General features: G+C 50.2%; 2 protein-coding genes across 2 annotated transcripts in view; one reads left to right on the forward strand and one right to left on the reverse strand.

Annotated features, from left to right (window-relative positions):
• Positions 1-13,954, reverse strand: part of LOC113452873 (zinc finger protein 202-like) — a gene marked incomplete at its 3' end in the record, with an annotated part of 33,567 nt that overhangs the window by 601 nt on the left and 19,012 nt on the right. The gene's annotated exons all lie outside the window — the stretch shown is intronic.
• Positions 383-9,944, forward strand: LOC113454447 (H-2 class II histocompatibility antigen, E-S beta chain-like). Its single transcript, XM_087919210.1, has 7 exons — positions 383-633; positions 1,549-1,628; positions 3,208-3,498; positions 7,784-8,065; positions 8,207-8,320; positions 8,474-8,497; positions 9,605-9,944. The coding sequence occupies exons 1-7, from the start codon at positions 383-385 to the stop codon at positions 9,616-9,618; spliced, it is 1,056 nt and encodes a 351-aa protein (XP_087775336.1). The 3' UTR covers positions 9,619-9,944.

Below are 13,954 nucleotides of genomic sequence, written 5' to 3' on the forward strand. Positions count from 1 at the left end.
AAAATGCCTCAATTTCCCTCTTTCGCTTTCGCTTTTCCTTCCCTGCCTCTTTCCAGGCAGCCCACTCCGACCCAGACAATGGGGGGGCAGAGAGGGACCCGGCTGCGACCCCCTCGGCTACAATCCGGGAACAAGGGAGGAGTCCCTCTCACTCCTCCTGGGAGGCAATACGGGTAGGGACGAGGAAGGAGACCGCGCAATCGAAGATGTTGGAGGCTCTGGAGACTCATCAGCTTCCTTCCCACCTCCGGGGGTCCTTCCCAGCCCCTCCTCGCCCGCCCAGCCCCCTCCTTACCGGGGGTCTCCTTCCCCCCTTCGCTTCCGGGGATCCGGCCCAGCGCCCCCACCAGCAGCACCAGGGCGAGCCCAGCCAAAGCCATGGATGCCGCCCCACAAGCGCCCGCAAAGAGAGGCGAGAAGGACGCGGAGGCTCCCGGCCCCCCAGGAGGAATCGGAGGGTCTGAACTGGGGAAGGCGGAGTTTTCCCCGCACTTCGGAACTGGGAGCGTCCAGAAAGAGCGGGAGGACCAATGAGAATCCTCGCTTCTTGCAGCGTCATCGGTCTCCGGGCAGAGTCTCCCTTGAATTCACCGCAAGCGGAGATAGTTCGGCGCAGAGCAAGAAGCGGAGAAAGTGGGAGGGGGATCCTTGCAGTCTTGTGGGGCTGCATTAATCTCGGGGGTCTTTCCTGCCGGCTCCATGCAGGAGGGGCTGGGGGGGCGGAGGGCTTCGGTGAGTGGAGGGTGGAAGGGGAGAGGAGGCTCAGAGGCTGGAAGGGACCTTAGAGATCTTCTAGTCTGACTCCCTGGCCGAGGCAGGAGTCCTTATCCCACCCCGGACAAACGGCCGTCCCGCCTCTTCTGGAAATCCCTCCTGATCCATTTCAGGTCGGATCCCCCTCGGAGGCTTCGGCCAATCCCATTTCCCTCCCAGGGGGATCCCCCTTCTCCGGGCTTCTGTCAGCTGAGGGGCGATCCCTGGAGACGCTACCCCACTCCGGGATCTGCTTCTGGGATCCCAAGTGAGCGAGGGAGAAGATCCCCAGGGCAGGAGGGGGACTCCGGTCGCTCTTCCCCTCCAGGAAGTATCGCAATTGGAGTTTCCCCCCACCCAGAGCCCAGCCGAGCCCCCACCCCCACCCCGAGCCCCGCTTCTCTTCCGGCCGAAACCCAGAATTCAGGCAGGTTCCCCATCTGAGCAGCGGCTCTTCCTCCGCCCCACTCTCCAATTCTCAGCCGGAGGACAAAGGACCGTCCCCGCAGTCCCCCTCCCCCCGAAATCTCTCTCTCTCTCTCTCTCTCTCTCTCTCTCTCTCTCTCTCTCTCTCTCTCTCTCCACACACACACACACACACACACACACACACACACACACCACACAGCTTCTTCCTCCAACCCCCATCAGCCGCAAAACCGGTTCGGTTCCGCTTCCCCAGCCTGAAGCTTTGGGCTTCTCCGAAGCGGAACTGAGGAACTGGCAGGATCCAGCAGGCAACAAGCCTCGATTCTTCAGGGATTGTCCTCCTCCGCCCCATGGCTGAGTCTCCAGCTGGGCTGGGCTCCCCCTGGTTCTACTGGTGGGGGCGCTGGGCCGGATCCCCAGAAGCGAAGGGGGGAAGGAGACCCCTGGTAAGGAGGGGGCTGGGCGGGGAGGAGGGTGGGAAGGACCCCCCAGGCGAGAAAAGGAAACTGATGGGTCTCCAGAGCCTCCAACAGCCTCGATCTCTGCGTGGTCTCCTTCCCGTTCCGTACCCGTATTGACCCCCCCCAGGAGGACGGAGAGCGGCCCCTCCCTTGTTCCCCGATTGTAGCCGAGGTGGGGGTCTCAGCCGGGCCCCTCTCTGCCCCCCCCACTTGTCTGGGTGGGAATGGGCTGCCTGGAAAGAGGCAGGGAAGGAAAAGCGAAAGCGAAAGAGGGAAACTGAGGCATTTTCAGCCCTGAAGCCCCAGAAGGAAAAAGAGCCAAAGAATTTTGGCTTCTGCAGAAACTTCGCTTTTTCTTCTGAATCTCAGATTTGAGGCTTTGGAGGTCAGGCAAGAGGGGAGCTTCGGTCCCTTCTGGGGAGGCTCTGAATTTGGGGGGACCAAGAACCCCCACCCCCATAATCCCCACTGGCTCTATGGGGACCTGGAGGGGAGGGGGAACGGAGGAGGGGGCTCTGAGTTGCTCCTCCGAAAGTCTCTCACCCTTTAGTGAGGGGGGTTTGGAGACCCTCCCTTTGAGAGGCTCTTGGGGGGCTACAAGGGGTCTTTTGGGGAGGGGGAAAGGAAACAGGATGGGGATCCGTGACAGTCACCCAAAGGGAGGGAAAAGGGCTGAAGATTTGGGGAAGAAGAAAAGTTGGGGGGGGGAATCCAGGGAAGGGGGGGTGAAGGGCTGGGAGAGTTCAGAAGTGGGAGTCTAGATGTCCTCCTAGTGGCCCTCCCATCGTTCCCCCCGCAAAGGAAGAGTGAGGAGGAGGTGTGGATATTACCTTCCCTCCACCATTCCTCCCTCTGGAGATCCCTGCAGAGGGAAGATCTGCTCGACCAGTGGAGCTTCTGCCTGCCCTCCCCCACCAAGGGATGGAGGAGGGGTCCTTAAGGAGGCTCCTCCCCTCCCCCTTTCTTCCCACCCCCTCCACCTCCAGCAAGTTTGTCTCCCATTGAGAGTGAGACAGTCCCCTCTTCCTCCTCCAGGGGGCGCCTCCCATCAGTATCTCAAAGGAAGGTCCCCGCCCTCCCTTCCTTCTCGAGGGGATCCCACTTTTCCTACTGGCTGGGAACTCCAGGGATCACAGCTCAGCTGACAGAGGCCCAGAGAAGGTGGATCCCCCTGGAAGGGATCAGGAGGGATTTCCAGAAGAGGCTGGACAACCGTTTGTCCAGGGTGGGGTAAGGGCTCCTGCCTTGGCCAGGGGGTCAGACTAGAAGAGCTCTAAGATCCCTTACAGCCTCTGCGCCTCCCTCTCCCCGTTGCCCCCCCCACCGAAGCCTTCTGCTGGCAGGAAAGACCCCCGAGATTAATGCAGACCCCCAAGACTGAAAGAATCCCCCTCCCACTTTCTTCCCTACCCCCTAGTCTGCCTCCCCTGAGAGTGAGAGAGTACCCCCCACCCTCCCCTCTTCCTGATGGGACCCTCCTCCTACTCCTCTACTGGTGGCTGGGAGCGATGGGCCCTGGAGTCCCTTCTGAGGGCCTTCCTCCTCCTCCTCCTCCTCCTGGCAGCCCATTTCCTGCACCAGCATAAGGTCGAGTGCCTCTTCCTCAATGGGACGCAGCGGGTGCGATACCTGAATCGGTACTTCTATGACGGGCAGGAGTTTGCCCAGTTTGACAGCGACCTCGGGGGATATGTGGCCATCACGGCATTTGGGAAGGTGGATGTGGACTATTGGAACAGCGATGAGCAGCGCCTGCAGTACCAGAAGGCCAGAGTGGATTCCTTATGCCGATACAACTACAAGATCGGCAGCTACAAGGCAGCCAAGAGGGAGGAGCAAGTGTTTGGCCGGAGAGGTGAGTCCTGGGGGGGGGAGGGTCTCTTCTTCCCTGGGAGCGGGAGGCTGGGACTCCTTTCCTTTCCTGGCTTCCCCTGGGGATTCTCCTCCTTGGTGACAGTTCCGCCTCGTTCTTCTTCCTTCTGCCCTCTCAGAGCTCCGGAATCTCCCTCTTCTCCCCAGGATCCGAACTCTCCTCCTGTCCAGGATCTGGGATTCCTTTGATCCCCCCAGGAAATCCACCCAAATCTATGATTTTCTTCTTTGGGCAGGAGGGGAATCCAGCCAGGTCTCTCTCTCTCTCCCTCCCTACTTCTCAATACAGGGAGTCCTCCACTTACAACAGTTCACTTAGTGACTGTTGAAAGACAGAAGTGAAAACAGTGACTTCTGACCCTTTTTCACCCTTATGACCGTTGCAGCCTCCCAGGGTCCCCTGAGCCAAATCCAGGTGTTTGGCCACCGACTCATCTTGTGACAGTTGCAGCATGCCGGGGTCCCCTGGATCCCCTTTTATGACCCTCCATGGGGAAGCAGGGTTCACTTAACAATGATGTTACTCATTTAACAACTGCAGTGATTCACTTAATGACTGTAGCAAGGAAGGTTGCAAGATGGGGCAAAATTCATGGAACAAACACCTCACTTAGCAGGCTTCCGGTTTGCCAGGCTTCGGTGACAGCAGGGATTCGCTTTCTCTGCGATCCCTGCTGTGCTAGCCGTCTTGGTGCCTCTGATCCTGACGGATCTGGAGGATAAGGCTGCCCTGTTGGGGTAGCTGAAGATAGGGGGCATCCGGACAGGGGTTGAGGGGTATCGCAGACCCCCCTCCCCAGCCGGCAATAACCCCCTTTTCTTAAGGGGGTGGAGCGACAGTCTCAATGGCTGCCACGAAGAAGCCGGCAACTGGATTAAGAATGTGCAGGAGGAAGAAGAAGGAAGTTTTAAAATGAAAGTTTTTCTTGGCTGAACTGGGAGTTTAAGGACATATCTAATACCTGGAAAATTACTATTCTTTTTGGATGCTACAATGTTTCTAATGGAGGTTCTCAGCAGGGAAGAAAAGTGTTGAAATATAAAGTTACTCTCCCTCCCTTATGGAACTAACAAATGGACATGGAAAATCTGCTCTCTAACAGAAGGTAAAAATTTAAAGCCCTTTGTTACAAGTGGGAAGGGAGAGGCTTGGGGAAAAAAATCTATATTAAGACCTTGTTGGAGGAGATGCTTTGAAGATAAAGAGATTAGAAGCTAACTGCAAAAAAGATTTAAAATACAGATTGGGTTTTTTTTTTCCCTAATTGACTTTACCCCAGGAAGAGAAACTGTAAAAGGAAGAAGTTTGTGCTTTGCCTGGACTGTTTGGTGACTTTGGGACTTTGGGATTTTAAAGTTTGGAAATACTTGATTGGCTTACTAACAAGAAGAAGATACAGAAAAAGAAGAAAAAAAAGTTTATAATGGCTCTACCTCTCGATGAACTAAAAAAAATATCTAAAAATAAGGTAAGAAAGCAAGGATGCTATGGGAGAAGCCCTTTGTTTTCTAGATATGGCGCTTGCTATGTGTCAGCAAATTAAACAACAGCTGGAAGAAGCAGAGGAAGAAGAAGCCATTTTTAATGAATAAAATAGTGTGATTAAGAAAGAAAGGAGAAAGAGGGGAGGGAAAAGGGAGGATTAAACATAAAAAATATCTATGAAAGAGAAAATAAGATGCAAAAACAATATAATGCCAGAAAGCAAAAGGAAAGAAGAATGCAACAGAAAGGGAAGCCAAGAAGGCAGAGGTTTGGAGAGGAGTGGGTAAAAAGTCTAGGTGGGCCAAGAAAGAAAGGGAAAAGGGGGGAAAAGTTATAAAGGTATAAAACAAGATGGGAAAAAGAAAATTTTTTTAGGGACAAAGGGTAATGTATGATTCTTTAAAAGGGGGGATTCTGCATAGTACACATGATAGTATTGTAGCAGTTGTATTTGTATTAAAAATAGACAATTAGAATTTTATAAGATTTAATAAAAGATTAAAATATTAAGGTACAATGTTAAAATGTTTAATAATGAATGATTTTAAGTTTTAATAAAATATTAAAGGAAATGTTTAAAATATTAGTTTAATTATAGAGTTTAATGGGCTAATGTGTTGATTATTATAGATTTATTACTGTAGTATTTGTTTTTAAAATAATAGAATGTACTAAGCAGAAACAGATTGGGACTTAGGTTTTATTTCAAATTTCAATTTAGGGGTATGATAGAAAGGCATCATACTCTGATTAGTGATTTCAGCAGAAATTATTCTTTTTTTATATTGAGAATGAGATAGATGTAAATGGAAAAACGGACAAAAGATATAAAAATATTGTCTTAAAGTATGATGAAATATATAAGTGGGGAGGAGTTATATAGAAGATATAGAATGGTAAACAAGATAGGTAATGCTATATAAGAAGAGCATGAATTTAATTGAACTCCATACAAAAAGAGGTAATCTGGGACTAAGTTACTTTCTAAAAGGAAGTTTTATGTTTTTTGTGCTTTATGTGTGTGTGTTTAATTAAGAATTAATAAAATCTCGGAGAAAGGCCAGATGAGAACAACTGTAAACAAGCCAGAGGAAAATATAAATGTGATGATTGAATAGCAGATAAACTAGAAAAGAAATGTGATTGAATAAGAGTAAAGAGAAATAATGTGAAATTTATTAAAGGGAATTTACATGTCGATATGGAAATGGGATAAATTAGAAAGAATGTGATATAAAATAATGTGTTACCTGCCTTGTAAAGATTTATAATGGAAAGAGGTTTTATGTATTTAATGTTTAATGATGTTTTGTTTTGTTTTGTTTGTTGTTAAAATTAATAAAATTTGCTTAAAAAAAACAAAACACCTCACTTAGCAACAGAGATTCTGGGCTCAATCGTGGTCATAAGTCGAGGATTGCCTGGATATTCATCTGTTTCCTTCTCTCCCTCATTCCTTTTTATCCTCTTCAGGAACCGCCTGTTTCCCTCCCTCTTTCCATCCAGAAGCCCTTCCTCTCACTCTATTATTTCTTGCAAAAAGTTTTTTATTTTTTAATCATTTAAATACTTCTTTGTGAGGACAGTGTGGTTCCAGGTGTTTTACACTTTAAATCAATCCTGTCCATAATCACAAATACAACTTTCTAACATCACATCATTATCTATTGTCATATTTTCTTCTTCAAATTCTCATAAATTACTTCATATCAGCCTTTTTATTTTTGTTCATTTTCTATCTTCCTTAATCATATATTCAACATATTTACATTTTAATCTATTGATATCATTTCATTTATGATTCAAAGTTTCACCTTAATTTATAGCTATCCCAAGATACATTTTCCATCTTATTTTCTTTTCGCCAATATTGTCAAATTTAAAGCAATATATCCTCATTACCTTATACAAATATAACAGATATAACAGAATATTTAATTCATTAATTCATTAAAAATTTCTCTATCTTCCTTGATCATATTTTCAACATGTTTACACTTCTCATTTTTAGACAAATACATTTTCCATCTTATTATCTTTTAGCCAATATTGTCAAACTTATTGCAATATATCTTCATTACTTTATACAAGTAGATAATAAAATATTTCATGAAAGATACAAATCAGTCTTGTTCTTCTTCTTCTTCTCCTCCTCCTCCTCCTTCTCCTTCTTCTATTGTTACCATTTCCGGTTTTTCCTCCATATTCTGTATATTCAATTCCCAATTCTGGAGATTCTCCTGGACTCCCGAAGAGCAGGTGGCAGGCACGGCTAGGAGAGGGTCTGTAAGTCTTTGGGTTAGTTGGCCACTTTGGCAAATAAATTTAATAAATAACTAAATGTACTAAACAAACAAACAAACGTGGTATTACACCTGATTAAAAGTGTGGTTCCATTTTCCATGAGATCCCAAGAATCCTCCGAATCCTGCTGCGTTTGTCCTCCCCGTCTTCTGCGTTATTTCTTTCCATCTCCACCACATCTGGCAGAAGGTTCCTTCCATCTCTGGGCATTTCCTGCGTTTATCCCTGTCGGATTTGCCTATTTGGGGAATTCTTCCTTTTTGGAGACTGCAACTGATCCCAATCAGGAAGGATTTCACTTTTTTCCCTCTTTCAGGATCCCTTTTAATTTCTTGCTGCAATTTACTTTGGAAGATGACTCAAAACACAGAATATTTTCAGGAGTGAAAAGGGATCCTGGCCTGAACTAACCAACTTGTTCTCCTGTTCTGGGCCTTCCTGTGCCTCTCATGTGTCTCCTTCACTTCCTTCCCTCCAGCCAAGCCCACTGTCACCATCTCCCCCACCAAGATGGATCCCGCTTCCCCCAACACCATCCTCCTCTGCACTGCCAGGGGCTTTTACCCCCTGGAGATCGAGATCCAGTGGCTGAAGAACGGGAAGCTGGAGGAGGAGGGCGTGGCCTTCGGGGAGGAGCTCCAGAATGGAGACTGGACCTACCAGCTCCAGGTGATGCTGGAGACCCAGCCCCAGTGGGGGGACGTCTACACTTGCCAGGTGGGGCACATCAGCCTGGAGAACCCCATCACCATCCAGTGGGGTAAGCCCCTCCCTCCCCTCCCTCCCCACCTGCCCTGAAAAAGGGGAGAGAACCTCCCTGTGGGGGGAGCCGGAATGGACCCTCCTGGGGGACGGTGGGCCTGATCCTCCTGCTCAGGTGAGCCTCCTTCTCCTTCCCCAGAGCCCCGTTCCTCCAGCTCTGCCAGGAAGAAACTCTGGACGGGGATCATGGGGGCTGTGATAGGAGTGGCCTTCCTGGCTGTGGGGCTCTTCTCCTACCTGAAGAGCAAGAAAGGTGAGTCTGGGGGGCTGGAGGAGAAGTTGTGGGGAGGGTCAAAGGGGCTATAAGGGAAGATCCTCCAACCTATTATGGGCTATCAGTGGGGAGGGGCCCCCCTGAGTCCTCCAGCTGATGAAGGATCCTGATTGGCTCTTTTTCTCCTTCTAGCCACTCCCATCCAACCTCCTGCAGGTGAGTTTCTCCTCTTCCTCCCTCATATCAGCCCCTCCTACAATTTATAGGTGTTTTTTAAATATTTTTTTAAAAAATATCTCCTTTCTGTGGATACAGCAAATTTTTGGATTTTGGGCAGCTTTTCCTTACAGAGATCAGAAAAAATATTGCAATCAAAAAGAAAACTATGCAGAAACACTAAAATCTTGCGCAGAATTTTTCCAATTTTGGAAAATTGCAAAAGGGAAGGGAAGGAGCACGCCAGGTTTACATTCCCCCCCCCCAATAGTTTGTAAGCAACCCACCCATCCTATTAGGCTCACTCTGGAAAGGGGTTCCTGAGGGGATTCAGGCATGGGGACCAATTCCACCCCTGTGGCTATTTTAAAAGGGGAAGTCCCATGTTAATATGCACTGTGGTATTTTGGGCCACTTCAGCAAATGGCAGGAGATCTTCCCTGCTAGATTGCTGATAATTAACACAGCATCTCAGGTATTGTTCTATAATAGCGTTAGTTCGTTCTGCAGCTCCCTCCGTACTTGGAGGGTGGAGATAAGCCCTTGAGAATGATGACCTTATCACCTTCATGAACTCCCTCCAGAACTCCACTGTGAACTGGACCCCATCCTCCCCCCACCAGTCCCAGATGATCCTTCTTGGTTCTCCATGGAGACTCATTTGGGGTCACTAGTCAGAACCGTGACAGGCTGTTCTTCCTGACCCCGCTTCTCCTTGTGGGAATTCACACAATTTCTGGCCAAGTGACCCCCAGGGTCCTCCCTATTCTTACACCCCCATTGTGGCCCCATGTCCTTTGCTCATAGAAAATGTCTGCAGGTGGGAGGGAGGGGGGTCTTTCCTCTTGATTAACGCTCTAATTAAGACAAATAGGGAGAATCCCAGAATCCCCTGGGGATGAAATGGGGAGGAATCCCTGATCCTTCCCAGCCTTTTCCTCCCTGAAATAGGCAGATTCTCCCTCTATCTGTCCCTACCTGTCAATCACCCCCCTGCAGTGTGGGCCTGCCTTGTGGTTGGGGGGCTGAAAGGGAAGAAAAAAATGTTATTTACACAAAAAATGTCTCTTTATATTCTAATTTTCTTCCCTGTCTCTTTTTCTGCAGCCCTCATGGATTAATCCTGCTCTCTGATGCAAAGGATATTTTATTCTTTAGTAGCTGATGATTCTTTGTCCTGTTTGCAACCTCTGAGAAATGGAGGCTGAAGGTGGCAGGTTGGGGGGAGAAGGAGGATGGTAGCTTCCTTTGGGGGCCTCCCTTTCTTGTGAGGGAGGGGTGGAGACCATCTAGACTGTCCCCTGGGCTGCTGGGTCGACCTGTCCCTCTAGCACCTTTATCTCTCCTGGCTTTGAACCCACAGCAGCTTCATCTACATTATTCTTCTTATGAATCACTTCCCTTCCTTCCGTTTTGCTATGAAAGAATAAACTTTAGAAGCAGGAAACCCTGGACTCCTTCCTTCCTCTTTGCCGCCCCCACAGGAGGCTCCTCCCTCTGCTGCCTCTGGATCCCAGCTCCTTTGGGGGTCCGAAGACAGAACTGGTTTGGGAGGATGGTGGGCAGATCCGGGGAGGGGAAGGACCCCCCTCCTGCTCAGAGGCCTCCTTGCTCTGCTTTCCCTCAAGCCCCCTTTGGAGAAGCACAATGCCAGCCGGCCTGTTCTTCCCTGAACGTTTTTGGGGAGCCATTGGGGGGCACGTGAGACCCCCCTACATTGGCCCAGCCATTACAATCATTTCTCTCCCTGACAACTGGAGGAAGATCCTGCCGCATTTTGGCACCCCACACACCCCCCCTCCCTCTTTTGGGCTCAGATTCAAAGGGTATAGACTAGACCTAAATGGTGTATGCCCAAGCATAGTGTAGGAGACTATGGCCATGGAGGGGAAGACCAGCTCTGCGGGAAAGAGGGAGGGGGTTCAATGGGGCAGCCCTGGGTGGAAGACCCCTACCTTCTCCCCAACATCTCTAGATCCCCTTAGGTAGCCCTCCAATTGAGCCTCGCCCCCTCCAGAGGAACTTCCTTTTGCGCCACCCTCCCCCCATGATTCTCATCCCGTCTCCCTTTCTCCGAACGCCTGGTGGGGCGGACTAGATGCCCTTTGAGTGCCCACAGTGCCCAGAGGGCACCCAGGCTGGAGCTGCGGAGACTCCAAAAGGGCAAAGAGGAGGCAGAGTTTGAGGGGTCCTTTGGGCTCCCCCCCCCGCTCAGCCTGGGAGGAGGAGAAAGGGGGAGGCGCAGCCCCACAGCTAGCCAGGACTTGGGGGTCCCACACTCCCCCAACCTGAAGGGAGGCCAGGAAAACCCCCAGCTGAGAGTTCCTGCTTGAAGAGATGGAGAGGATCTGCTGGGATCCCCCCTAATCCAGCCGGATCCCCTCCTCAGCCCCCTCTTCACAGGGGAGGGATTTCCAGAGGGATCTCTCGGCTTTGCAGGAGAAAGCGGTGTTCCTGTCCTTGCAACCTGCGTCTCTCTCACTGGAAGAGCCCCTTCCGACGCCCCCTCAGCCCCCCAGGGGAAGGCATCTCCCCTTTCTTTCTGGGGTCGGGACCCCACTTTTCCTTGCCAAACAGCCTCGGATGGAGATCCTGGAACACCGTCTGGCCGCCTTTCCTTTCCTCCAGCAATTGCAACCTCCCGCCATCCTTTCCAAGTCCAAGAATCGATCCTTTCAGCAGAGAAAATAGGCCAAGTTTCCTTTTGGAGAGAAATGGCCGATATAAAAATGCGGACATAGAAATGGCACTTTTTCCCCTGAGACATTTGTGGGTCTAGACGGTGGAATAGGAAGCGCTGCTAAAATGAGGGTCCTTTTTCCCAATAGTTTTTCTTCGTGATTTCTTTCTTATTCTTATTTGATCCTGGTGGAAAAGAGAACAAATCAGGCAAGTGAGGAAATGAGGAAGGGAAGGGAAGGGGAGGAGAAGTTTGGGAGAAAGGAGGGAGGAAAGGAAAAGGGTTTTCAGCGCAGAAAAAATACAAAGTGAAATTACAGCCTCAGCTTTTTACTTCTGTTATACATTCTTCCTAAATTTATTTCATTTCTATTTTTAAAAACCCCAAAAGTAATCAGAAAACCCCAGTTGAGTCTCCATTTTCTCTGCCTCAAGCACAAAGTCCAGAAATGGTTTCCAGGTGGAAACGCAGCTGCGTCTCTTCTCCTCTGGAAGGAAAATGAATTTCTCCCTCCCGTTTCTTCTCCCTCTGGCCTCCCTGGTGGGGATGGAGGGAGGGGGGCTTCCTTTTGCCCTCCCCCCAGGCTCTGCCCTGGAGGAGAGAAGGGGAGGGGCCCAGGCCACGGCCAGGGAACACTTTGGGGTCTCTGGGCCGGGTGCTGGGGGAGCCCTTGGGCACCTTCATGCGCATGTGCACTCCCTCACTCAGTGACCCTCCCCCATCTGGGGTCCCTGCCCCCCTCCCAGGACCATCTGCCCCTTGAGCCCTCCTTGGCAAACGGGGGGGCAGAGGGGAGGTTTGGCCCCCAGGTTTTTTTTTTGACAAATCCCAGGTCCAGTTAGATTCAAGAATAGGTATTGTTGCTCTTCCTCCCTCCCTCGCTTGTCTCCTTCCTTTCTCCCTCCCTCCCTTCCTCCCACCCTCCCTCGCTTGTTTCTCCTTTCTTCCTTCCTCCCTTTTTTCGTGTTACTCCTTTTCCTCCCTCCCTTTTTCCCTCCCTCCCTTGTTTTTCCTTCCTATTCTTTCCTTCCCTCCCTCCCTCCTTCCCTCTCTTGTTTATCCTCCCTTGTTTCTCCTTCCTTCCTTCCTCCTTCCATTCCTTCTTTCTCCTTCCTTCCTCCCTCCCTCCTGGCTTGTTTCTCTTTCCTTCCTTCCTTCCTTTTTCTCCTTTCTTCCTATTCCTTCCTTCCTTCTCCTTCCTTCCTCCCTCCCTCCATTCCTTCTTTCTCCTTCCTTCCCCCGCCCCTGGCTTCTCTTTTCTTCCTTCCTTTTTCTCCTTTATTCCTATTCCTTCCTTCCTTCTCCTTCCTCCCTCCCTCCATTCCTTCTTTCTCCTTCCTTCCTCCCACCCTCCTTTGCTTGTTTCTCCTTCCTTCCTCCCTCCTTCCCTTTTTTCCGTGTTACTCCTTTCTCCCTTCCCTCCTCCCTCCCTCCCTTCCCTCCCCTCTCTCCCTTGTTTCTCCTTCCTATTCTTTCCTTCCTTCCTCTCTCCTCCCTCCTGCCCTCCTCCTCCTTGCCTCCCTCCCTCCCCCTCCCTTGTTTCTCCTCCCTTGTTTCTCCTTCCTTCCTTCCTTCTTCTCCTTTCTTCCGATTCCTTTCTCCCTTCTCCTTCCTTCCTCCCTCCATTGCTTCTTTCTCCTTCCTTCCTGCCACCCACCTTTGCTTGTTTCTCCTTCCTTCCTCCCTCCTTCCCTTTTTTCCGTGTTACTCCTTTCTCCTTTCCTCCTCCCTCCCTCCCTCCTTCCCTCCCTCCCTCCCCTCCCTTGTTTCTCCTCCCTTGTTTCTCCTTCCTTCCTTCCTCCCTCCATTCCTTCTTTCTCCTTCCTTCCTCCCTCCCTGGCTTGTTTCTCCTTCCTTCCTTCCTTTTTCTCCTTTCTTCCTATTCCATTCTTCCTTCTCCTTCCTTCCTTCCTCCATTCCTTCTTTCTCCTTCCTTCCTCCCCCTCCCTGGCTTGTTTCTCCTTCCTTCCTTCCTTTTTCTCCTTTCTTCCTATTCCTTCCTCCCTCCCGCCATTCCTTCTTTCTCCTTCCTTCCTCCCACCCTCCTTCGCTTGTTTCTCCTTCCTTCCTCCTCCTTCCCTTTTTCCATGTTACTCCTTTCTCCCTCCCCTCCCTCCCTTGTTTCTCCTTCCTATTCTTTCCTTCCTTCCTCTCTCCCTCCCTCCTTGCCTCCCCCCCCCTCCCTTGTTTCTCCTCCCTTGTTTCTCCTTCCTTCCTCCCTCCATTCCTTCTTTCTTCTTCCTCCCTCCCTCCCTCCCTGGCTTGTTTCTCCTTCCTTCCTTCTTCTTTCTCCTTTCTTCCTATTCCTTCCTTCCTTCTCCTTCCTTCCTTCCTTTCTCCCTTCCTTCTTCCTTCCTTCCTTCCTTCCTTCCTTCTTTCTTCCTTCCTTTTCCTTCCTTCCTTCCTTCTCCCTCCCTCCCTTCCACTTTACTGAACTCCCTGGGAGGAAAACCTCTCATAGCCTCGCTCTGAATGGAAGGAATACAAACTATGACGTCACAAAAGGAGGAAAATCACCCTGCCCCCCCCCACCCCCCACAGGTGAACTGGAGCAGCCTCAGGATTTCCTGCACAACTGCCAAATGGCCCTGGTTGGGTTTTTTTTTGGGGGGGGGGGGGAGAGACAATTGTTTCCTCTGATTCCCCTCGGAAATTGTGTTTTTCCAGGCTGAGGGGAGGGCAAGAAATTCGCAAGCCCCCTTTGGGAAAATGTCCCATCGGGAGAGCAGCCCCAGGGTCGCCCCAAAAGCCATGGGCCTCACTCAATTGGGTGGGGA

Source organism: Pseudonaja textilis, unplaced genomic scaffold (assembly GCF_049901715.1).
Source record: "Pseudonaja textilis isolate UNSWEBS1 unplaced genomic scaffold, rPseTex1.2 PTEXSCF55, whole genome shotgun sequence".
Classification (NCBI taxonomy): Eukaryota; Metazoa; Chordata; class Lepidosauria; order Squamata; family Elapidae; genus Pseudonaja; species Pseudonaja textilis.